Raw genomic sequence first — 26279 nt, forward strand, 5'->3', positions numbered from 1 at the left:
TTACCTCTTAGTCCCATATAAATGCTGTAGACCTAGGAATATGGACTTTTTCCGTTAATATCATTAATTTGTTCGTTTTTGTGCATTAGTTGTTTCCGAATTTTAGGGAGTTATTAAAATATATCCAAAGATCGCATTTTATCTTCTCTTGTCCTAGTAACTTATCCTCACTCCCCCCCCCCCCCCCCCCTGAAAAAAAAAATAAGTAAAAAAGAAGGCAGGTTTTTCTCCCTATCTCGTGCTTCAAGAGATCTGCAAAGGTTACATTTCGACAACCCAAACGCGGCAAGTCCTTTCACACTCGCGGAACGCCAGCTTGGATCAGAGGCGTTTTAATTTGGCGAATGTTATATGTATGACTAACAAGCAAATACATACAAACGGCATTGTGCTACAAGCTCTCTACAAGCACACACACGCGCGCGCATCACTGCATGCGGCTGGAAGAAAGCGCACTTCTATACCCAGGCGTCTCTGCGGCTAGAGGCTTGCCGTGTACAGACGCGCGGCTTGTCCCGTTTCTGAATTGCAGACAAAAAAATACAACGGCGACTACTTGCCGCATTCCTAATTTCTTGTTCGCTCCTCGCTGGTTTTCACCGCGCGGCCTGCGATTTGATTTTTTATTTTTCTTACAGGCATCTCCCTGGGCGCATTGGGGGCAATTTCCGCTCGAAACAGCGGCGAACACGTTTTCCCTCAGCGTCGAGATCGTTTCTGTCGGTTCGACTATTTATCCATTCTCGAAACTGTTTTCCGAAGGAGGCGAAGACGCTCGCCCGAAAACTTGTACGATGACGCCTCCCCCTAAGCTTAGATTTATTCGTTTAAAATCTAACGCATTTGCATTCTTAAATTGATGGTGTGCTTTTCAATCAGTTTTTTTTTCGCCGATATCACGACGCGACCTCTTGCCTCAGGAACTCTAGATTTCGGCTGCATAGTTTCTGCCGCCAAAAAAAGGAGAGCAAATGATTAAATGAAAGCTAAGGAATCATGACCTGATTCTTGAGCGAGGAGCTCGAACAAAAGCGAAGGCGAAAGAATCTAGGCCAGGAAAACTTTCGGGAAACGTTCCTGATGGCAACTGCTTGAGAAGAGGGGAATCTCGGCAGCCATCACACATCGCGTTTTAGAAGTTCCCGCACAAAACTACAACAACGCACATTGGCGTGATTTGTGATATACGTGGCCTTACAATGCGTATGACTAGGCAATATGTTAGCCTTGATTACTATGAAAACTATGAAACTGCCTAGGATGATCGGAGGATGGGGAGGATAGGGCAGAAACATGGAGGCGAACAAAGAGGGTTCAGCTTAAGTAAAAGACAACGCAACGAGCTAGGGAAAGAAAAATGATAGGTGGAACGTTAAGAGATCGGAAGCGGGCGGAGTGGGTGAGGGTACAAATGCGGGTCAATGACATCCTAGTTGAAATCAAGAGGGAGAATGCGCTTTGACAGGGCATGTAATGCGAAGGCAAGATAACCGCTGGTCCTTAAGGGTAACGGCGTGGATTCCAAGAGAAGGCAAGCGTAGTAGGGGGCGGCAGAAAGTTAGCTAGGAGGATGAGATTAAGAAGTTTGCGGGGGTACGGGGGCCGCAACTGGGAAAGGAGAGGGTTAATTGGAGAGACATAAGAGAGGCCTTTTCCCTGCAGTGGGTGTAGTCGGGCTGATGATGATGATGAAATATGCGCCATTGGAGCGGCGCTGGTTAGGTTTCCATGCTCGTACAAAAATACGTCACTCGTAATGTTACGCGATGAAAATATAGATTGGATATAGAATTTCAATAAAAAATTGAGACGAGTTTTCAAGTCGGCCTCTCACAGCCCCCACGCCTCTCGTTTTATTTTCTCTCTCTTTTTTTGTAGTACTTAAGCGCAGTGGCATATCCTTCACTAGTTACGTGCAGGTGCAACGCAAACAAGGCAATTACAGTGGAACAGCAGAACACGAAGATATTAGCTGAGGTAGAATAAATACCAGCTATGTGAAAGTGTTCATTCAGCCTGTATTTCTTCTGTTCGGCTATAGCAGCTATTTTTTTGTCTTGTTTTCGCCTTTCAGTTACCTCGTTCGCGCTTATTTCTAATGCACACCATTGTAGCGTTCAATCTCTGCGTTCTAAATGCCGCAGGGACCAGGTAATTATCCGACGCATGTGAACTACTGTGGCCGCAAGCAGAAGTAAGTCAAAATTGTCCTACCTGAAGCCAAGCCATTCGCCTTCGGTTCCTGCAGTTTGAAAATAGTACGCAACACAATCGTTGCAGGCTTTTAACGGTGTAAACTACACTCAAGAGATGACAGGTGAATTAAAATTTTGCGCGAAAAAGCAAACTAGGTGGTCCCACGTGACGTGTACTCAACGTGTGCAACCGCTGTCAATAGCATGGTTAGGAGAGTTAAATTCAAGCCTGCGGATGTAACTAGTGGTGTCTGGTTTTCCGGGTGGTACTAACGTGCACAAAAATATTTTAATGTGTTCCACGGGAACTGCTGGCACCCTGTGGTCGTACGCAGTTTTTCAGACTGTACAGCGTTTGATTCCCTAAGCGCATGCCAGCTCAAGTTTCTTAACCTACTCATTTGGTCCGAACTTTGACATTTCATCCTTCGCTGCTGATGTAGTGTATAGTTCATCGGCGATTGTTTTCAATACGTTTTAATGCTTTCCTCCCATTTAGAGTATCTTGTCGCGTGTTGTCATAGAACATAACAGGCAGTCTTAAATTCGCTATCGGATACAGTGAAGGCAAGCAAGGTGCCGTGTCATTCACGCGTGTAACTACTCGCTGTTTACAGTCCCCACTTTTGAAGCAGAATGCATTGTGGCCCCCTTTTCCTTTAAGATATTCGCGACGCTGGAAATGTTTTGGCGTCTTGGTTAGGTTTATGGCTAAGCAGACGCTATCGAACACGGTATTCTCGGTGGATATGTGCATCTCTCATGCTGTCATTATGAACCAACTGTAGTGCAGGCTGCAGCGTCAATATACTTATGAATAACAATTTACAAGTGCTAATACGTCGTAAGTTTTAGAACCTGTCACGGAATCGAACGGTGCTGGAAGTGGGTGTTTTATTGGAGGTCACTCGAAAGCCAAGCCCGTAATGGACAACGAGGTGTACTGTCCTTAGTGAGATTCGTCCGACAGCGTCAGCTGACATGTGATCTGCCTGTTTCTTTGATGGGAACTGTTTCATTATGGCATGGTCAGACGTCAGTGCCTAGTCACTTTTCGTTTCTTTTAGTTCAGTAGCCGACTTAAACTGCAAAGCATGGTTTCGTGTGTTCTGAACGACCTCTGTGTCCGATGGCTTGCGCTTAGATTTTTTCTTATACTTCTATTTACTGCAGGCATTGCCGACTTTCACTTCTGGCGGCACTGTGGCTGTCAGCCTGCATGGTTCATGTTGGATCTGAGGATTTGGTGCCCGAACTCTGCAACCTTATTGACCAGCCCATGTACTGTCGCTGCGACAGCAGCGACATCTCCGAGGATGTCACCGATGTCACGTGCTACGTTAGCCGCAAGCTGGTACCTGGTCACGTGGTCTTCCAATCCTTCAAGCGACAGTCCACGATCACTGTCGTCGCGTTCAATGCATTCGGTAACGAATACAAGCTTGACTTCGTTCCCACAACGGCGCTGCGTTACACGCCGCAGATTGAGCGGATGAAGATATCCCAGGCTGAGCTCGGAGACCTCAAGCCCCGCTCCTTCCACAACCTCACGCGACTGGCCATCTTGTCTTTAGACTCAAACGAGATAACTAGCCTGGACAGCGAAGCAATCGCGGACTTGCCACGTCTCAAGAAACTCGAGCTCGGGGACAACAGGTTGAGGAGGCTTCGAGTCGGATCACTGAAGAATCTGCCCTCGTTGACGCATCTGTTTCTGGAGCGCAACCAGTTGGAGATCATCGACGACGGCGCCTTCGAGGAGCTGGGTGCCCTCAAGGAGCTGGAGCTCAGTGACAACTCCATCGAGAAGCTCACGGAGCACAGCTTCCGCGGCCTTTCCCACGTCACGCGTCTCGACCTGTTTCGCAACAAGCTGACTCGCCTGGAGGCCCGCGTCTTCAGCGGCATGCCTCAGCTGGCGGAGCTGGACCTCAAGTACAACGCACTGTCCGAGCTGGACGCGCTCGCCTTCGAGGGTCTGCCGCAGCTGACAGTGCTCTACATGTCGTACAACCGGCTTCGCGTGCTACCGGCGCACATGTTCCGGGGGGCGCCCAACCTGGTGTCCGTGGACCTGTCGCAGAACCAGCTGCTCACGCTTACCTGGAGGACGGTCGAGGACCTGGCAAAGATTCACGCCGAGTCCTTTGACATGAGCCTCACTGGTGAGACATTTTTCTTTTACGCTCTGCTGGCTCTGATTTCAATGGTTCTTGCTTGAATGATGCTAGAAGCATTCAGTGCTGAGCGTTTCAAGGCATTCAATCTAGGGATGGAAAAGCGAAGATTCAGGGGCATGTCATAAAGAGACCAGTATTATGCTGTAGAAAGTGGGCGAGCGACTTATGTGGCATGATGGTTGGTTTATGGGGTTTAACGTCTCAAAGCGACTAAGGCTATGATAGACGCCGTAGTGGAGGGCTCCGGAAATTTCGACCACCTGGGGTTCTTTAACGTGCACTGACATCGCACAGTACACGGGCCTCTAGAATTTCTCCTCTAAAGAAATTCAAACGCCGCGGCCGGCATGAGTGTCCTTACTCTAGTTCAAGATAAGGCTGTATAAGATGTTTTGAAGAAAACATTGAACACTGGGAGACAACGTCTATTTCTTGTGCATAATTTGCGCGAATATCTGATAGGTTTCTAAGTGTTATCACACATTGAACAGCTTCCCAGCGTGAGTAATGGCACTGAGAATGTTGCAAAGTGTGCATTATACATTATTTAAGGATTTTAAATGATTCATATGTCATTGCACCCGCTGACTGCATGTAAACCGAAAAGCTTTCTTAACCGATAGGTCACGGTGGATATGTTTCCCATTTGATAAGAGAGGTATTAAGCAAAACCCTGGTGATAGCTATCGCAAATGCGAATACACGCTTGGTGTGGTCCGGTTTTGTAATAACTAATTTTATTTCCTGGTTCGCGAATTCATTATGGCTCGCTTGCACAAGTTTAGGCCCTTGTGACCGATAGATGCAAGTCTTTAGTTGTATATATTGTATATAGCTCTAGTGTCTTCGACGGAGGGACGAACCCGACAGCAGTTTAGACGCGTGTATTCGCCTGGGATCTTCCATTCACGTGTCAACAATTTTTCCAACTCTTAAATTAGTACCTTCTGAGAGCCAGGTGGGCAATTACCATTAAGAGAAGGATATCTTATGAGAATAAGGATCAGTGAGTATAAAAACAAGCATCAAGTGCTTCGTAGTAGGAAGAATTTTTTATTCTCAAATGCGACGCTTTTAAAAAAAAGCTACATAGCTGGCTTGCGCTTCTTAACTCCACCCCTGCTCTCGAGTGAATTTTATGAGAAATACTCGAACAACCGAAATCTATTTCACCTAAGGGAATTCCTCTGTATCACATGTTACTAACATCGTCTCCTCTTCCAGTTGTCTTTAAAGTCGGCCTCGCCATGCCAACTGCTAGCAGTCCTGATTAGCGTTTTCCGTACGCCGACTGCCCCGGAAGAGCGGATGTCTCGGGTTCGAGCTGTGTACCAAGAACAAAATTTTCTTTCATGTTCACAGATTTGAGAGAACACAGACCTTCTCGGTGTAGCCGCATGCGTGCGCTTTCGGGGAGGTTATGAGCAAGTACTATCTCGACTGCGCATCGAGCCGCATTTCTAACCATGCCGGCCATTCTTCAAATCTCACGAAGCGTCGAGAGTACCTAGTGTTCATGGCGGGCGGCCGTGTCGCTCTAACGCATCCTTCTGACGTACCGAACCTCGGCTTCGGCTCTCGACCTTGAAACTCCCTCTGCAGTGGCAAGGAACCCGGCAGCGGAGAGGATCAAAGGGCCTCAGCGGAGAGTTGCTCGCCGCGCCGAACTAGCGGCGCGACGGAGAGGAGAACGCTTGTACACAAACCGAGGCCACTCAATCCACTTCGCGACACACAGACACCTCCAGCTGCTTGCCCTCGGCTTCAGCCCCCCGCTGGGCAGGGGAAAGCGACCGGGCTACCACCCCGCCGTCCACACAGGAGCAGCGGAGCATCTTTTCTCGAGTAGCTGACGGCAAGATAACGGCGAGAAAAACGAAGAAAGAAAAAAGAGAAAAAAACAGGCAGACAGCAGCGCCGTACCGACCGCTGTCTTGATATACAGCCCATCCTGTCCTTTTCAGCTAGAATCGGTAGCCAATATAGCGAGCGAGCGAGGACCTGGAGTCCGCTTCTTTATATCCGTCGTCGCGGCATGTTTTGTGTATAAACGGGCCAAAGGGTCGGAGCAGTGCTGCTCCAACGAATGCTCGCCGAGCCAAAGGCAAGAAAAGGAAAGACGGAGGGAACACTTCCTTCTCTCCATAGCCAGCCTCTTGTTCGACGTGCTCTTTCCCTCTTGTCGAGCGACCGCTTTGTCTCATTATTGGCGCATGCCGTATACGACCACGTCCAGACAGTGCGCCACAGAGGAGGCCACGCATTCAACCGTGTTCGCGGGTACAGCTGCTCGCTGCACTCGCCAGCCTTTCGCTGGCTGTGTTCCACCTAAGGGAGACCGAGTAAGCAAGCGACGCTGGCGCCCCCGTCCTCTTCTTCTCTGCTCCTCTCTGCAGCTGTTTACACCGCCGCTGTCGCGTTGTGATGTACCCGGGAGCGGTGTATATGCTGCAGAATAAACAACGGGGAAAAGAAGCGGGGTGCTCCGTCGCCCCGCCTGTCCTCTTGTCGTCGAGCAATGCCTGCTGGTTGCCCTTATTGTAGCTCTATTTCTTTCTGATTGCTGGAATCGCCTAACACTGACCTGATTTTTGTTTCGTGGTCTGTTTTCGATCTGCCGATGTTGCCAGCGATACACTGCACTCCTTCCGTTGCCATTGTGCCGAGCGAGTCGGGCTAGGGGAAAGGGCACCACCAGTGGACCCCTGGTGAGTGCGGTTGGAACTTCTGGAATGACTAAATGCTGTAAGGGCCCGCATATTGTTCCCGTACACATGCTTTCGCTCCTCACACACGCCCATGAACACACGCACACACGCACGCATACACATGCGAGGTCGCACCTTCGCGCCTCTTTTTAAGCCAGAAATTAGCATTGACTTAGTGCAGTTATTAGAGATTTTCACATAGGCCACCACAGGGGGTAACCGAAGATTATAAATCTCGCATAGAAGCGTTGCCGTACAAATGCGCTTGCGTAATAATTTCTTGTGGCCAGAAGGTATTAAACCTCTCTTTTTTTTTCAGAGCGCGTGGTTTAAGATTTCCACATCACATCTGTAAATGGAGCTATAAAGGCACGAAAAACGCGCCGCCGCTATAGTCTATGGTCATGAGATTATTACTGCTCACGCACTTTGTTGCCGTGAAGTATACCGTCAAAAGCTTGATAGCAGCAAAAGTATCGTGAGCCGCACATACTTGACCTTCTTCTTCGAGTTTAGATATGCCGCGTATTCTGTTTGTTTGCTAATAATCATTGTAGCGCTCTGCATATTGCCCTCTCAGACCACATGCAATGTAGCGGGTAGCATATGTATAAGTAGAAGTAGAGTTTCAGTAGAATTGCCTCATCTAAGCAGTAGAAAATTGCTAATAACGCCATCCAATATGGGATATTAATTGGTTAAAAATACTTTTCCCCCACTTAACCGCGGCTGACACAGTTCAAAACAGCGCGGACCCTACACCGTGGCCGCGTACACTACCGAGTGCACGCCGACCACGGCGGGCCTTGCTCTGCGGGAACAAAGGAACGATACTCTGGCTGGCACAAACAAGGCATTTATTGCTACTACAACATAACGCCAGCCAGCAACAAAATACGCTGAGGAATCGAGGACGTCCGACTCACCAGCATGGTTACGAGCAAATGCTCGCCCACTCAAGGGCCGGGGGAAACTCCGAAGCCGTACGGGACGGGGTGGCGGAAGCATGTTCCCACCACGAGGCTTCGCCATTTGCCCCGCCGACGAAGAGCGGAGCGTCGCGCGTTAACGTCAGCGCGCTTCCCCGGTCCCGAGCCAAAGAGAGACGTCTCCCGCTCGCGCGCGCAGCAAACACGCCACCCGTGGCGCTCGTGGCGCTGCGACGCCGGCGCCCTCCCTTATTAAAGTAACTAACATGGCTAAGGAGGGTGCACTGCGGGGAAGCGAACCACAAGGAATGAGTTGAGGGTGCATTGCGGGGAAGCAAACCACAGGAGACGAGTAAAGCGCGTCCCTACATCATGTATTGTCTTCCGTAACAGCTATCTCCCTTCGCTGGAACATTCTATAGTAAAAACCTCCACAATGGTTCTGTTTTCTTCAATAATGTTAATTTCCCGGCGGCTGCGACATCTTGCCATCCAAGACTTCTCATCTAAATGGTCTTTATTTTGTATTCAAAATAACTTTTGTAGTTCACAAACACCAGGGATATAACTTGTTCGTTGCCACTGATTCACCCCCATATTAAACGGCGTCATAAGTTCGAGAAAAGAGGGCACAGGTGATAATGACAGCATAAAAAACAAGGAAATATCGAATTTCTGCTGGAGCGTTGACATGATTTACAACCGCGCTTTGAATACAGGTCATCATACGCAGCCCTGCGCTGTCAAACGACGACGTTGTTACTGTTTCGAGATGCGGGTTGTCTATGTTCTTGGTTTACTTCAGGGTTTTTGGTTCTTTTTGGTTCATCACCAGTCTGACTATGCCCACGGCAGGACAAAGGACTCTCCCTTGTCTCTCGAATAAATCCTGTCCTTTGCCAACTGCGGCTACGGTATCCCAGCAAATTTCTTAATCTCATCCACCCACCTAACTTTCTGCCGCCCCCTGCTATGCTTGCCTTCTCTTGGAATCCACTCCCTTACCCACGGAATCTTGGAATCCACGGTTTGGATGCGACCAGTGTTTTGTATCAGCATTTCGGTGTCTCGGGTGTCGCAAGTGTCTATTTGGATGATGAAATTACGGCGTTAGAAAAACACGGTGGTTGTTCGAGTACATCGCTGTTTTCCTCTCCCTCGCTCCAAACGGTGAATTATGGGCACGGCTGATGCTCGTCGGAAAAGGACTTATATCCGGTGCACCCATGAATGTTGTACCAACAACTGGGAATAGCGAAGGGTATCGTGGCGTTCAGCCAGACACAAGCTACGACTGCACTCGGAATGCATGCACCTGAGAGGCCACTTCTGGGACCGCGGCAGAGATGAATGGTAGTTACTTCCGGAGCCACGGCAGCACGCGTGCATGTGTCAGACCCCGTTTCAATCGATTACCATCCCTGCGAACTCGTGGTTCTGCGCGTATGTTCTAATTTCAAGCTTGAAAAGAGTGAGCCTTGTAAAGCCGCTTTCGTCTGGAGGGCATGCAGGTGGGGTAGGTCGAAACAGAATGCGGTTAAAAATGAAAGGGGCATAACTTGTATTTCGGGATGCTCTGAAGTAATGGAGATAGGGACACCTACGCTGCATAACTGGCACCTTGAAGAGATGAGATGCATGGTAAAATAAAAGGAAATCCATTTCATCGATGAATAAGACCGATGAAAGCTTAACAAAAAAGCGCGTGCGTATAAAGGGTTGCCTATTTATTTGAATTTAATCTGTTTTCCATAGAACATACAGCTCTTAGTCATATATTTGAAATAATGTAGCGTTATTTAGGAGGCAAGGGAAGGAAAAAGGGAGGCTCTTTATCACATACATGACGGAAGCCAACATTCAATGAAACCAAGAAGCCTGAAAGACGCTTTTTATTTTTTTATTTGTGTTTCAGCATTACTAATGTAATGTTGCAAAGTAAGCCAAAAATCGCGTAAATGATGCTAACTACGTTAGTAGTCCTAGCGGTGAACATTTAGTCCATGGGGAAAGTTTGACTGATTTCATTTTGCAGTTAGCCCGTAAACGAATATTACTGCTGTTTTATTTGGGGAATAAATAGTTATGACAGTTGATTTGCTACCACAAAGAACTAACCATTTTAACGCCTCTACTCTTTTCTGTCTTTTAGTGTTAGTCTATTCACTTTACAATTCTCCTTCTAAAAGCCTTCTCAAATTGTTTTGTCACAGTTTATGGAGGCTCAAATGTTCCGACCAATGGGCATGCTTAAACGCGATGGTACCTCGGTACCTTCATTGCATTTTCACTTCGCTTCATTACATTTTCTTCATTACGTCGGGTTCCCATAGGGTGCGTATATTGGCAGACCAAAACTAAGCTTGTCATGCCAGCCATTCTCGACCGTTCTTGAATAGATTTCTTGCATGCTTTTGTTTGATAAAAGTGATGCTTTATAAAGCTGTAGGTGTATTTTAATTCATAAACAACTTTAAAGTCATCAGATCCCCTGGTTTAAGGGCCGGAAAGTGTGACACTAGCCAAGAATGACAAATTGGCTTAGCACTGCCGAAACGTAGCGCACGTCCTGCTAGGAATAAATGGGAGCAGCGATTGACTGGGGCCCAAGTAAAAGTAATCACAAATTCCCAAGTACCGCGAGAGCGTACCCGCTGCGTAAGGTCGTCGCTCGAAGCTGGCTGGTTCCGTCAAAGGTCACGCTGCTGCTCGCTTGACAGCTGTGAGGCCCCCTGTCGTCAGACACAGCAGGAACCGCCGCGCTTTCTTCGTCCCCGCGGGGCTTGGTGAGCAGGCGGAGTGGAAGGCACGACATTGATGCGGCGTGAAACGCCTCAACCCGCGTGCTGTGGAAAAGGAACGGCGCTATGTGATATAACCGTCGTTTATATTTCGTGCTGTTTTCAGGGCAGGGTAAGGCCGGCTGAGATAGGAATCAATTGGGGCTGCAGTCGTGGACACATGCTTGCACCGCACTTGTTAGAAATAGGGGATGGAGCCTATGGGGCGTGGTGCGCTCGTATACGTCCAGAGAAGTGTCGATGGTTGCTTATTACGGACCCCCTGGCTTCGCATCCTCTCCCTTTCACTTGATATGGCCTTGATGAGTGCCGGTTGTCTGTGACTTTGTTGTTTCTTTCTTTTTGTTAAGCATGCTTGCGCTAAAGATTAAAAGCACCCGTCAATCGGTAAATTTGTTGCCGCATTGTAGGCAGGGCAGTACACTGGCATCTATGATCACCACTGAGAACAGCTCGTCCTGTGTGACGGCCATCTTCGCAACGGGCCGCTTCAGTGTTCAATCTCTGTAATGGGCTTCTTTGTCGGCTATTTCACAACGGCTATTACAGCGCGCTGGCTCCCCGCACGTAGAGAGAACAGAGGCAATGCATCCAGGGGCCGTCATAAAAGGAAAAAGAAAAATTGCAAGTGAGAAAAAACTAAAACATGGGCATTGTCACCGGTCATTCGGAAACATAGGAACAGAACGCATAGAAACATTCAAAAGAGTGAGAAAAGCGACATCGAAAAGAGTTAACGGTCATAGCATATTGTCCGCTAGACCACTGTGCAGCGCTGAGGAAAGAACATCAAATACTATTACATTAAAAGAAAGGGTTCCTTCAAAACGCCGAGAAAAGAAAAATCTAAGCTCAAGCTAATAAAGCTTCTTCCATCGCGCACGAAAAGGCAGACCTAGACCCGCGTTTTAGTAACGCTTAAAGTGAGTTGAAGACATACAGGCTAAGATTAGCGAAGTTAAAAAAAAGGAAAGCATGAAAAATGAAAGAAGAAAAGAAAGACCGAAGAAAAGAGAAAAAGTAAGGAAGGAAGAAAGAAAGGAAGAAAGAAAGAAGGAAAGAAAGAAGGAAGGAAAGAAAGAAGGAAGGAAGGAAACAAAGAAAGAAAGAAAAGAAAGAAAGAAACAGAAAGGAATGAAGGGGATGAAAGAAGCAACGAAAGAAAGGAAAGAAGAAAGCAAGAAGGAAAAGATAGAAAAAATAAAAAAGAAGGGAGGAAGGAAGGAAGGAAGGAAAGAAAGAAAGGAAGAAAGAAAGAGAGAAAAGGAAAGAAAGGGAAAGGAAAGAAAGAAGCAAAGAAATAAATAAAGAGAGAAAGAAGGAAAGGAAGAAAAAGCGTATCTTTCCATCACAGTACTCGTCATATTTATTCGTTTTTTTTTAAACAGCTGAACCGCTTTTCTTACGTTCCTCGCTCCATTCGTTCTCTAATTTGTACACACCGTCATTCTTAATTCTAACAAGTAGCCTACCGTTGTCGTGTTCAGAATGAATCAGTGAAGAACTTTTTCGCAAAATAAAATTGTTAGAGGAGCTAGAGTGGTGTCCCGGACATCTTCAGTACTTTCTTATTTCCCTCCTTCTTTATTTTCTTTTTAGGAGAAAGCAAAGTCTGACGCCGTTTTCTTATTAAGAATCTTTTCACTAAAAATTATTTCGTCTCTTCACCATTGGCCCGTACAGCTCTTGACACAAGAGCTCACTCTTTGCTTGATAACCACATCAGCCATGTGTCACGCGCCGCAGCAACCAATAGGGGCCCAGTGTCCCTGGCCTTGGATGCGCGTCGAAGGCTGCTTCTTGGCGCAGAAGAATTTATTCCTCCATTGTGCCCTCCTTCCCATCATGTTCTTGCGTCTGTTATTGTTGAGCTAGCGCTACTGCCTCGCTTGAGGTTCAGGGATTTGGCATCTTGGAGCCGAGACACGTGGAGTACAGGCTGCACTCCTCCATTTTGATTAGCTCGCCTTTCACTGTCTTATCGCACTTTTCATCTGTGCGGTCAATTGCAATCCATCAGCCGCCAGTCGCCCGCTGTTTGGTCCGGGATGTATGCAGCTGCTGCCTCGCTAGCCTTTGCCCTGCGTCCGGCCCCTTGTCGCAGTCACGTACGTACACCGCGTCCCGTCAGCGACGCCTTGATGGAACTGAGCGCGGCGCAGCTGGCATTTGTAAGGCTGCTCCACTATACCGGCTTGTAGAGTTTTTTTTTAAGCACCGTTTCGGACCTATGTTGTTTTGCTCTGATCACCTTTTGTTTGTTTTTTTTTCTTGGCCAAGTGACCGGCGCAAAATAGGCACGTCCGTGATTCCATGGTGCCATAAGGTTCCGGTTCGAGCGTGTCGTCTGCTGGTTAGAAGGAAAAGAAAAAAGCTGTAGGAAGTGGAAACATGTTTCTTTGCGCTTGTTGGTGCGACATCTGGTATGCGTGGCGCGCACACGGACACGTATCGACAACAGTGCGCGCACTGTTTCCAAAAGTGCACCCCCCCCCCCCCCCCTTTTTTTTTCTGCGCGATTGTCTATGCCTGTGTGCAACCGTACATGACAGCTGTCACAGGATTCCCACGAGATGGAAACGCAGACTACTTTTACTGCTGCCAGAGATGTGACGTCGGTTCTCCTACGCATGAAAGACGTGTCCCGATGATTGGTGCGCCACCAAGCAGTCACGGAAGCGGTTCGGCAGCCGGTCGCAAACAGGGCATCGAACCATCTGTGCATACCGCGGTGCATCACCATTTGAAGCTCCTGTCTTGCTGCCTGTCCATCATTTTTCGCTATCTAAAATTTGCACACTGACAGAGGTCAACGTGGACTGTTCTTTTATCTCAAGAACTCGTGCCAGCACTTTTGACTTTATGAGACACTTTGCTATGTCCTCTGCACCCGGCATCTCATAGGGTGTTCCCCAAACTCTATGTTTCAAACGCGATACATTATAAACGAAGTTGCTAGCGTCTACTAGGGAGCCTCTCAAATGCTAAAATAAAAAGAACAAGGAGGTAAAACAACCAGCTTCTATTGTGCTCCATGTGTGAAGTTGGGAAAACTGAAGTGTTGCGCAGTTTTTAGCAACAACGTCAAATTTCCGCGTGAAATAAAGCGTACAGCTCGTGTCAGTATATGTGGCGAAAGCCTGTCTCCTCCAACTAAAAAATAAGACAGGTAACGGAAAACGTTCGCCGAACATGACCGCAAAGCTAGCGTGGAGCATAGTCGGGTGAGGGAGTAAGGTGGGAGGTGTTAGGACCCTGTGCCTTTTGACCCACCAGAGAGCTTGCTAAGAGAGAAGAGGTTTAACAGAAAGTCTGCTGTATTTGTTCGAAGAGACAACTACGAACGTAAATGAAACGACAAGGATGTACGCTTGCGTGCGTGTGAAGTCAATTCTCTATCACTTGTTCGTGGAAATGTTCAACGCTTTGTGGTCACTAAATTATTGCGCGATGGCTTCTTGTAGGTATATTATACGAGGCTAAGGGTTTTTTTGCTATATCTGTCGCACTCTTCTGTCTGTATACGACACTGCCGTCGACTGCCTTCATTAGGAGGCGCTCACCGCAGACACTTTGGTGGTTTGTCGTAAACCTGTGGCAGAAGACACTCATCGCTGTCCGAAATAGTAAAAGTAATAAACTTTATTTGACCATTACTTCTTGCACAATGACCGGGGCCCGGAGTACAAGCTGACGATTGGCAGCTTGGAAAAGGCCTCGAACCCTTACGGTTTCGCATTAGCACGTACAGGAGGTCGAAATTAGCATTGTTGCTTACAGTGAAAAAGAGAAAAGGCCGGACAAGTAAGCAAAACACATTAATGTGAAAACTACACAAATACAACAAAGTACGAAAGGCATATGGCATTGCTAATGGTTGATAACTTTTAGGTCAAAATATAAGGAAAAGAACAGGAACCGCAAAACGAATAACACTCTTTCACAAATAATGCGCTCAAGAAAAAAAAAATCACAGCAATGAGCGCAAGAAAGTTGTGTGTGTGAGAGAAAGAGTTGCACTGAGTCCTTAACATTTTGTTCTACAAGCTCGTAGCAGCCTGTTTTCTAACGTATGTAGACCATGAGTAATTCGATGATTTTATTTTTCGTGGGTTTCAGCTTTCTGTTGCGTATGTCTGGGTTAGATTTTCTAATCTAGCCAGTGTTTGAAAAAAAATACGTGTGACTAGACAATTGTTGTTTAAGAGCTCAACACAGACAATAAGGAAGTATTTTTGATATGTGCATTATTTTATAGTTCGAAAAAAATCGACGCTGTCGTGAGACCATGTCACGTTTTCAAGAAGCAGGTGAAATTGCTCTCGTATTGCACGTATCTTTCGTAAGTTTGCATGTAAACGATTGTGCACGCGACTTTTAACTAGCTGGCGTTAAGAGTTCCGTTCAGCGGAGAACCGGTGTAGATGTCGTCACCGGTGTCAACGGAAAGTCTAGATTGGTCGAGAGGATCACGACGTCACACGTTTAGCTATGGAATGAAAATTATGATTAAAACACGGGTTACACCGTAATTACGAGGCCATAACATGACGCAAACTGCATTATTACGACGAATGGTAAGTAAATTAATTACGCTGGAAAAAAAGGGGGAATTAGTGCGGGTGTTGACCCAATGATCCTCGAATTGCGAGTCACACACACTATCCCTAGGTCAAGAAGGCACTTTTTTTGTGACATGATATTTATTACAGGGAAGCATTATTCTGTGTACATGAACTATGTAGAAATCATGAAGAAAACACTCGCAAATGAACACAATGGATATTACGATACATCTGAACAACCAAGCACGAGGAAAGAAGCGGCACAGGACACATCACTTTTGCATCATAACACAACACACCTAAGCAATGACGCACTAGAAAAAGGGCACGGAAGGACACAGCCCTAGGAGTGGTTGCCACTATGGTTCAAACTCAGTCTGGGCATATAGTTCTTTTAGATGAACAATCATTTTGCTGACGTGGTCTTTTGTAGGACCAACAAAGTCACAATGTCGGTCCATCATGCGGGTTTTGCGGAGGCTGTTTATTCCAATCAGAAAGAACATGTCTAAAGGTTTACCAACAAATGGCAGTGCAGTGAGATACCGCACAGAATGCGGTGTCAAACTGTCTTGTTTTCAATGTCTTTTGTAAGATATTTTTCTGCATAGTAGAATATAATCTGTGTCTGAAAGAGATAAGTAAATCAATTTCCAGCTAAAAGCACTTGCGCAAGAGCACTTGGAATGTACGCCTTGCTATGAAACATCCTTGTCTAGCCTCTTCGATCTCACGCATTTTCGCTGCGTCCTCGGTTCTGGCACCCGACCAGAGGCAAATGCTGCTTGATGCAGTTGCAGACTAGCTGCGTCGAATGTCTCCATTTCGCTTGCACAGCCGGGTCACCTTTTGTGCCAAACCTAGACGTGTATCCATGCGTTCCGCGTCCGTCTTGAAACGTTTGAAACGCAGCCCCCTGCATTAGCAATTCAAATCCTTATCTCTGCCTCGTCACGATTCTATAAGCGATAGCGGCGTCGCCTTCTGGAAAGAAAAGCACGACCGCATTGTTGGGGACAAAACGCCGCGCGAGCCGCATAATGCTTGAGAGGCGACCGGCGCAGCTCCCACCGACCGCAAAATGTGCCTCACGAAACGCTGGCATGCGCAGTCTCGTGCTGTAGTTCCGTTCAGCGTTGTGAGTTCTGATCGTTCGCTCTCTGGCGGAAGAGGGCGAAGAAACGCTCCCACAAAGTATAAGACAGGTTTTAACGGCGGCTAAACATGGCAATGCGTGAAAAAACGAAAGTCTGTGGGAAGTTAAAATATTGCTTTTGCTCAGCTATGTCTGCGAGAGACAGGTCTGAGACAAAACGCTAGGGCAGAATAAACATGAATGCGATAAGATTTTCTCTATGTTTTCTGTCTTTGGATTACGCCGAATGGAGCTCAGCATCTGCGATGGTGCGTGGAACTGTAGCCAACTTAGAGCCATGACACATCATGCCTTGCATAAACAGGCTGGAGATCGCTTTCGCTTTGTTTTGTTTGCTGCCACTTCTAGGCGACAAAACGTACTTGCACTTTCACTTCAACTTAAGGCTTCTGCGGTCTGTTTTTTCTGTCCTCTTTTTTTTTTTTTGCTCGGAGTTTCATTGCTCAGCAAGTGCACTAACCTTATCCTAACGTTTTGAACCCGGTGGGTCAGGCATGAGGGGAGCAGATGGGAAAACAACGGAAGCCAAGTGCTTCTTCATCCCTATTTACGCGTTGATCCCACCTTGCACTTTTTTTCTTCCTTGCTTTTTAAACCTCAGAATGAAAGTGCTTCTTTCAACTGTTTTATGCCCCGTTCAGGCTTTCAAGATTTCAGGCATTATTTTAGCTTAGCAAATATAGAGACACAGAACACTAAACACCTATTTAAAGTACTCTGACGATGCATATGTAAAGCTCGGAAAAAATAGTTTGCTATATATCGCGCTGTAAAAATTATTTCGTAGACAAGAGCTCTTTTGATAACCTGAGTTAAAGTAGGTTACAAAATTAATATCACCTGTCAGCGCAGTAACTAGCCTCCGAGACAAGCCGTAGTTATAGGGTGCTGATTGATATCGGCAACTGTGGCTCTTTACGACACACTGACATATCTTTACAGGCGCGCCTCAGCAAGTAATTTCCTTTCAAGCGCTTACACTGTTGGCAGGAATCAAACACATGACCTGATGCTCAACTGCACGCTGAACTACAAAGTTTCTGCACACATTACTGACTTTCTTATTTACTCGACAAATTAATTATGCACTAAACAAAAATGAAGACACATGTCGACATCGCGGCGCAAAGACGCTCCACAAGTCAGGATAGCTGGATGAAAGGATGTCATCATCTCTCTTCCTTACATCCAACTTCCCCTCTCTTATATCATGTGCATAAACACACGCGGACACTCTTCCTGCTTACTCCATTTTGATTAGCATAGCCTTTCGCGGTTCACTCTCACAATTTATGCATTGTTTTCTTCGTCCCCGGTCTGCGTACTTCAGTCTAGCGGTACATGGTCTGCGAATGCCTGAAAGCCGGACGCTGTTTTGCATTGCAGCGTGGCGGACGCGACAACTTTCTTCAGCCATAACGGCGGCGCGATGAAACAACAACTTCGCACTAAAAGCAGCGGCTGGTTGGACGACGCTTAACGCATACACATCGCACTGGAGCGAGCCGCTGTCACTCCCGAAAAAGAACGAACGAACAGGCAAAAACGCGCAGCCATGTATTCTCATACACGAGGACAGTTTTCGCAGCCAGCGCGTAGCCTTGCGCGACGCCGCAGGAAGGAAAATGGAGGAAGTATACAAAGCTGACCACAATGTGCCGGCCATAACCAGCGTCGGTGGACCGGGCGAGGCACCGCGAGATGACACGAAGATCCTGTTTCTGTCGCCACTCCATCGGCGCGTCCTCGGCCGCAGAAGCTTTTATGCTCGCACGACCGGGCTGCGTACTTCGGGGGAAAAAAAAAAAAAGCTTTTCGGGTGGAGTGCTCTGGCTTCCGCAAGAAGGCCTCAGAGAAAGTGCGTTGGTACACACGCCACGTCCGGCACTTCAGAGGCTTTAAAGGAAGAAGACATGGGATGTGTGGGGAGGAGTGTGTTTAGGGGAGGTGGAAATATATGAAATATGGGGCTTTTGATAGATGACGGAGTATGTCCTCTTTGGTGCCTTTTGATGCTGGGCCTGCCCAATGGCCGTTAGGTTCTGCACCGCCCATAGCTCGGGACTTATATTCCAAGGCACAAAGTCAGTGGGCGTGTTCTGTCCGGTCATGAAGGCCGGCCGGGGCGGGAATGTTTACTTATTAAGAGCTTAAGTGGGTATTGCCGCGATGGTGGGTAAATTTCCCGGTCTTCACCCTATTGCGAACCTTGTGACTCGAAGCCATGGGAGGAAAAAGCGCACGTCATTTGAATTGTTTGGTATTCACGATTTGGGAAAGCAAGTTTGACAGCACGCTGCGAAGCCAAGCAGTTACATGCTTAAATTCGAAAGTTTCTTGAAGTTAAGTAACACCATCTGTCGGGCTAGTTGGTTGCGATCCATATGTATCAGCAGCGCGAACACAACACAGAAAGAAGGAGAAGAAGGTAAAGAGCGCTGAACTTCCACTTTTATTTGAGCAAAACTGAACCCGCACTTATATGCACATACCCGGTAAAATCCCACCAGGGGGTAATCAAGGCGCGCGATCGAATTGGGACCAACACAATGTCCAGGGCATCAGAATGATAACTACAATCGCACTATACAATGACTTCCATGAAATGAAGCACGAATGACATGCGGAAAAACAAGACAATGTAAAAACAGGGTTGAGTGTGCGCAAATGTAAAAATGGAAAAACAGAGTTGAGGGCGCGAATTTTGCTAAAAACACATGAGAAGGCGAGAACATGGTATGAAGGTAAGCGATACGAAGGGTGAGAGCCAACATTTAACACGGCTAGAACAAAAATGCAGTGTGCTCCTAAAAACCCGGTAAAATCAGGTAAAACCAGAAAGAAAGGTGATTTCTTTTTCAGATAATGAGATCGAAGGGGTGCTTACGAAACCTTCCTTGAGCCCTGAGATGTAGGTAGCTTCAGTGATTTCGCGCGTTAGTTGGTTTTTGTTTTTTGAAGACGGTTGCTGTCTTAAAATGAGGAATGCATTCCTTTTGGCTGTCACATACGCGGCAATGGGCGGGCAGGTTCCTCAATGGCGCCCCAGTTAGATCGTTCCTATGTTACATTAACCTTTCGTTTAAGCATCTTCCTGTTTGGCCTATGTAAGCCTTACCGCAAGCTAAATGTATAGAGTATACAACACCCTCCGCACAAGGCACAAAAGGATCTCGGTGCCTGGTTGTACAGCTACTGCTCTTTTTCTTTTTATTAACTTTGTTGCACAGACTTGACAGGCGCAGAGGGGCTGAAAAGACTACGTCTACGCCTGCATCGTGAACATCGGAACATCGTGAAGTCAACTTTTAAGAACGCACTCACAAAATCTTGTGAACACAAGTTGCAGGACAGTTTTTCGAGCCAAGTGCTGAGGCTGACGCAATCAGGATACCCGCAATCTGTCCTTTCGTCCGTAGCAAAAAAAGTCCTGATAAGTATGAAGCATGAATGTGAAGCCCCGGATGATACGCGACAGCGGAACAAAAGGGTCGCCGTTCTGCCATACCTGCACCAAATCTCGCATAATTTGAAGAAAATTGGCAGAAAAGCAGGCGTAGACATAGTCTTTTCAGCCCCTCTGCGCCTGTCAAGCCTGTGCAACAAAGTTAATAAAAAGAAAAAGAGCAGTAGCTGTACAACCAGGCACCGAGATCCTTTTGTGCCTTGTGCGGAGGGTGTTGTATACTCTATACCTTTAGCTTGCGGTAAGGCTTACATAGGCCAAACAGGAAGATGCTTAAACGAAAGGTTAATGGAACATAGGAACGATCTAACTGGGGCGCCATTGAGGAACCTGCCCGCCCATTGCCGCGTATGTGACAGCCAAAAGAAATGCATTCCTCATTTTAAGAAAGCAACCGTCTTCAAAAAACATAAAAACCGACTAACACGCGAAATCATTGAAGCTACCTACATCTCAGGGCTCAAGGAAGGTTTCGTAAGCACCCTTCGATCTCATTATCTGAAAAAGAAATCACCTTTCTTTCTGGTTTTACCTGATTTTACCTGGTTTTTAGGAGCACACTGCATTTTTGTTCTAGCCGTGTTAAATGTTGGCGCTCACCCTTCGTATCGCTTACCTTTATACCGTGTTCTCGCCTTCTCATGTGTTTTTAGCAAAATTCGCGCCCTCAACTCTGTTTTTCCATTTTTACATTTGCGCACACTCAACCCTGTTTTTACATTGTCTTGTTTTTCCGCATGTCATTCGTGCTTCATTTCATGGAAGTCATTGTATAGTGCGATTGTAGTTATCATTCTGATGCCCTGGACATTGTGTTGGTCCCAATTCGATCGCGCGCCTTGATTACCCCCTGGTGGGATTTTACCTGGTATGTGCATATAAGTGCGGGGTTCAGTTTTGCTCAAATAAAAGTTGGAAGTTCAGCGCTCTTTACCTTCTTCTCCTTCTTTCTGTGTTGTGTTCGCGCTGCTGATACATATTGAAATTAAGCATTCCTGATTGAGGTCTTTTTTAACAATTTCCTTGTTCGGCTATTATAACTCCTTCATCTGGCGGGCCGACGATCAGCTGAGGGTTTCTGTGCAGTCTTCTGACTTGAGAACCCTCGCTTGTCTACTTGGTTTTTGTAAGCACTTCTCAGAATTATTAAATCTTGACATCATAAATCTCGCTTAGCGTTAACCTGAACTAAAACTAAACCTGAGACATAGGTGATTAAAAAATGCAGAGAAACATAAATCGTGCTGAGGATAGCGTTAACATCAGAGTATGTTGAGGATTAAAAGTATGCGGAGGTGAACACAAACGAAGTTTCGGCTCGTAAATGAAATGAAAAATTCAATGAAAAGAACCCTGTACTGCAGCTAATTCGAACGCGCTCATTCTTGAATGTCGAATGTTTGCAAAGTATAGAGGAAGGAAGAAAAATCTGAGTGCTCTTTAAACCCAAACTCAGTTCAGGGATCCGGAAATGAACGCTGAAAACTTCGGGAACTGTGTTGCCCGCCTCTCGCGTATAAAGTGCTAGCTCATTGCCAGCGGCCGCTCACCGCTCAAATAAAACGCGTGTAAAGTGACTCAGCGTTTACAAAGATAGATAGCTGAGCCACGAAACAAAATTCACATGGAGTAGACAATTTAATTTGTCAAGGATTTAAGCACTATCGTCCTCCTCAGGCTGCTTGTATAAGGACTCCGGGACCGCACCAGGCCCGTTTGTTTAACGAATGCTTCTTTTTCGTCAGTTCAAATTTACCCCGGTTATTCCGCGCAATATTAGGTTAGCACAATGTCTCGAAAAATCAAGACGCGCGTACGTTTCAAACTCAATTAGTAATATTTGTTTTTCCCTGATTCCCCTAGAGAGTTTCTTCGTCCGTTTATTTGAGCATATATTTCCATCTCAGCTTGGGTCGTAATTTTACTTACGTTTTATTAGCAAATTTTCATACCTGTAGGCACCAACTAGTGGTAATAAAACCAATACTTATGAAAGATTTCATGGATAACACATTTTTTTGAGCAACTGAAAGGGTACGGCTATAAATGACTGTTGACATTAAAACTATTCAGTGCAGGCCACACTAATATAAATGCCGTAGAAATTCTTCGAAGGCGAAGGGGGCTTGTCAACATGGTAGGTAGTCCAGAATAGAAGTGGCGCTACGGCCCAATCTGACAAGCGACGGTTATGGGCTACTGCTGATGTTTCTAAAGTTATCGGAGAGAGAATAAATTAAGGTCTGAAAGCACACTGGGCTAGGAGCAATACCGCTCATTGTAATACCTGGCAATAGCAGTAAAAGTGTGTGTGTGAAAGTGTCTCCTGTTATGCAAAATATTTATCTTTCAAGAAGGCTTATGCGACTGCGCTCAATAGAAAAGTCTATATATGCACAAACAGTGAAGCAGCAAGGCTTGTAACTGCAATGTTCTTTTTTTGCTTTTATGTTTCCTACGAACTAGTGGCTGCGATATATGCTCTAAAAAGAGATTGAAGCGTGAAGGTTGGTTTGCCAGTTTAAGTGATATGAAGTCAGTCCTCATAAAACAAGAAGAATGAAGGACCTGAAAGAATAAATTCGCTTCTACAAAGAGCATTTAATGATTAAACAGTTCGCGATAATGATTAGCAATCGTGTCGAAAAGGAAGTACGTGACAGGTTAGTTATCTTTAAGCTGTCGCTTAAGGCAAAAGCTGAACCGATGAACGTACCCGCCGATTTACAATTTTAGTTATTGGTAAGAAACATATGGGCGCCAATTTTTTTTCTTTGACAACTGGGCGTGCCCACGCTGACCTTTAACCCAGAAATACAACGATAAAAATCCTCGGCTTATTCTACTAAGACAGCTGAATTCCTAGAAGCATTATTTCTGTACCATGATCAGGTACTTCATTGCGTGGATCACAAGAGGTGTACCATTTCCACGATGAGAATTAGGTGATTAAGATGCAGAGCAACTAACGCCTGCACGGTCACTGGTCACAAAATACGCCAGCCGCCTTTATTACTCTCGCGCTGATGTCGTTTACCACTCAGTGAAAAAAAAAAAAAAATATGCCAAGAATCTCAACATACGGCAAACCTACAATTAATCTTTCTGTGACTGCTTGCATGTTTACAATCAAAATGAGACTTGTCCCGTTTCGACGAGACGGAAACATCACTGTGATGACGTGTTCTACGATCACGAGAAGAGAAGGTCAAATCAAGAACGATTTTCCAGAGAGGAGATCATAAATGCAGTCCTTACCGCAGTTAATGCAATTGTAGTTCTCAACTTATTCAATAAAAAACTTTACAGGTATATTTGAGTGCATAATATGTCGGCGATGCGATAGCATTACAAGCTGTTGGTTCCATTTCGTAATTTCTGGTCAGATTGTAACCTCAGTTCCCTCCCGCCAATAAGTGAAGTTAGCTTCTGACTGCACATTTTTTTTTCCTCCAATGAGGCTTCTAATGCTATGGCATTAAAATGAACATTGCGGACGCTTTTTCTTCTACAATACTATATGCGTCGGGCTCTGCCATTTGACGCTTACATGCCTGCAAAACCTGGGTGCAACTAGGTGGCGAATGAACGGCTTTTACTCTTGTCCCTTGTCTTGTGGACGAAGGAAAACTTTCGATCACGAATATTTTCTTCCCAAAGCTCATGAGATTTAACTCATAAATTTCTGTGAACAGCAGCAGATAGGGAACACTTTTGCGAGTGGAAATTAAGCATCGCGGTCGCCCCAAAAGTGCTCCTTCTCTTCTTCGCCTATATTCGCAGGCAACAAGTTCACCTGCGACTGCCGGCTGGCCTGGATACTGCAGCTGGAAAACGTCACCAGCAACGCCAAGTTCAGGCGGGAGCTGCGTCACGTTAAGTGCGACTTCGAGAAGCCCACTGATGCGCCAGAAAAGACGGCCAGCAGCAAAGTTGTTCGGCTGAGTCTCGAGCAGTTGGGGTGCGCTGACGACTACCGACAGCCCGTGATTGGCGACGGACACCTGATGGCGACTACCACTGTTGATCCCGCTTCCGGTTCTTCGCTGCCGTCGAAGCATGGTCCGCTGCGTGCTGATCATGACTATGACTATGATGATGACGATCTTGGCGCGACCACCGGTGACGAGGGCTACACCGACTGGAGCGAACTGGGCGGCAACACGGAAGAAACGGTGTCTATGAACAACGACGTGGACCCAATCCTGAGCCAGCGGAAGGCTCTTGGCCGTCAAGTGTCCGCGTCTTCGACTAGGCTTAACTCGGACTCCGCAGCTTCCAGAGGCGCGCAGCATGCGGCTGCGTCCAGTTTCGTGTCGCTTGTGTTGTGGGGGCTCACATTTAGCTGGTGCAGGTGATCAGCTGGAAAGTACGCTGTGAAGGCGTGAGTTTTAATTCCACGCGGCCGACACGAATGCTAAAGTAAAAGGCAACCACTTTGGATAGGCATCATATGCCATAGCCAATTCTCCCGCAGAAGTACTTATTCATAAGGAGCTAAATTTATAGTACTGTTCTTTTTCCCGTCCTTTAATACCGTGATTCGCAAGCAGTACTGGTCGTACAGAGGAATGCTTTTCTCTGCTTGTTTCCGGAACTGATTTCTGCTGAAGCGCATTGTGGCATTATATTTTTTAGACTATAGCTCCTTCCTGAATAACCCAAACCACGTCAAGTCCCAAAACTTAGCTCTGGCTGCAGCTACACACATTTAAAAGTATGAAATGTGTCTACACTTGTGTCTCCGTTCGATGACGTTCTACGTCACTACCTGCGGTAACTCAGGACGTTCTACGTCCGCCGCTTATGAACGTGGGTGGCGCTGATGAACACTCTCAAGGTTAGGTTACTTGTAAACATAAATACCCCCGAAAGCAGAAGATTTGACAGCCGTCGCCGTAGCTCAGAGGTAGAGCACCGGACGCGTAATTCGGAGGTCGTGGGTTCGGATCCCACCGGCGGCAGTGGTTGTTTTTTCTTCTGCTTTTCTAATCAATTAGCTTTAAGCGATAACATGTTCAGTAATATTCTAAATTGATCAACACCACAAAATAAATAAACTAATTAAAAATCCCCTGTGCCCCTTGGTTTCTGTGGCTGTTGGCTTCTTTCATATTTATAACGAGCCCCTCATCCCCTTCCCTTGTTTGCTTAATTGCTTAGCGAGGGCCTCGGTTCTGGCAGCCTTGATTCCATAGGAAGCATAAGAGGGTTCTCACGCAGCTTCCACCCTCTCCGTTCGATGACGTTCTACGTCACTACCTGCGGTAACTCAGGACGTTCTACGTCCGCCGCTTATGAACGTGGGTGGCGCTGATGAACACTCTCAAGGTTAGGTTACTTGTAAACATAAATACCTCCGAAAGCAGAAGATTTGACAGCCGTCGCCGTAGCTCAGAGGTAGAGCACCGGACGCGTAATTCGGAGGTCGTGGGTTCGGATCCCACCGGCGGCAGTGGTTGTTTTTTCTTCTGCTTTTCTAATCAATTAGCTTTAAGCGATAACATGTTCAGTAATATTCTAAATTGATCAACACCACAAAATAAATAAACTAATTAAAAATCCCCTGTGCCCCTTGGTTTCTGTGGCTGTTGGCTTCTTTCATATCTACACTTTAGGGCTAGTCACGAAGTGTTCCGTAACATGACAGTCTCCATGTTATGGTGCACTCTAGAAACAACCTGCATTTACTGCCGCTGATAGTAGCACAGCTATGCTATATAATATAAATAATTTTGTGAACAGCTTGACAGCGACTATAAGAACTGGGTTCATAGGTAGACTCAGAAGAGATCGTAAGGATGTGGACCATGCCATCTATTCATTATGCTATAACAGAACGCGCTGTGGTATTTCCGTATGAAGCCGTAGCCGTATTAGCAACGTTTCGGTGCAGTTGTGAAAATCGCGATACCTCCTTATTAACTACTTTTAGTGGGTCTTAGTAGGAAGCTTTCAAATTCTTCACAGGCCGCTGGTCGCGGCAAGCTTTGCTTTTAATTTGTGGCACTGTTTTTTCGACTACGACCTTGACATGCAGCTGGTCTGCATGCCATTCGGTGAACGATGTGCATTTTTTGTGGACACGGTAGCCTTCTTTTTATCGAAAGAAAGTGGGGAGGGGGGGGGGGGGGGGGGGCTTGCAACGTTAGTGCTGGTATGTTTTGTGCCATGTCGCGCAGTGACTGACGTTATATTGGTAAATAGAGACAGTCTCATTTTAGAATATCGGTTAACCTACGCCCAGAACGAGTAAGAAACTACTGTTTCACAGCTGTG

General features: G+C 46.4%; 1 protein-coding gene across 1 annotated transcript; it reads left to right on the forward strand.

The window, feature by feature from the left end:
- The first annotated feature begins 3371 nt into the window (after positions 1-3371).
- LOC149340701 (uncharacterized) lies at positions 3372-24732 on the forward strand. The gene is made up of 2 exons (XM_089551333.1): positions 3372-4360; positions 23784-24732. The coding sequence occupies exons 1-2, from the start codon at positions 3415-3417 to the stop codon at positions 24356-24358; spliced, it is 1521 nt and encodes a 506-aa protein (XP_089407459.1). The 5' UTR covers positions 3372-3414; the 3' UTR covers positions 24359-24732.
- The last annotated feature ends 1547 nt before the right edge of the window (positions 24733-26279 follow it).

This window comes from Amblyomma mixtum, chromosome 6 (genome assembly GCF_055824585.1).
Source record: "Amblyomma mixtum isolate Tamu chromosome 6, ASM5582458v1, whole genome shotgun sequence".
In the NCBI taxonomy this organism is placed as follows: domain Eukaryota; kingdom Metazoa; phylum Arthropoda; class Arachnida; order Ixodida; family Ixodidae; genus Amblyomma; species Amblyomma mixtum.

What these genes read in the sequence shown, in the direction of transcription:
- LOC149340701 (XM_089551333.1), top strand. Translation starts at nt 3,415, where the DNA reads ATGGTTCATGTTGGATCTGAGGATTTGGTGCCCGAACTCTGCAACCTT. An exon ending in CTTTGACATGAGCCTCACTG is followed by an intron (nt 4,361 to 23,783) that starts GTGAGACATTTT and finishes CTATATTCGCAG; the next exon opens with GCAACAAGTTCACCTGCGAC.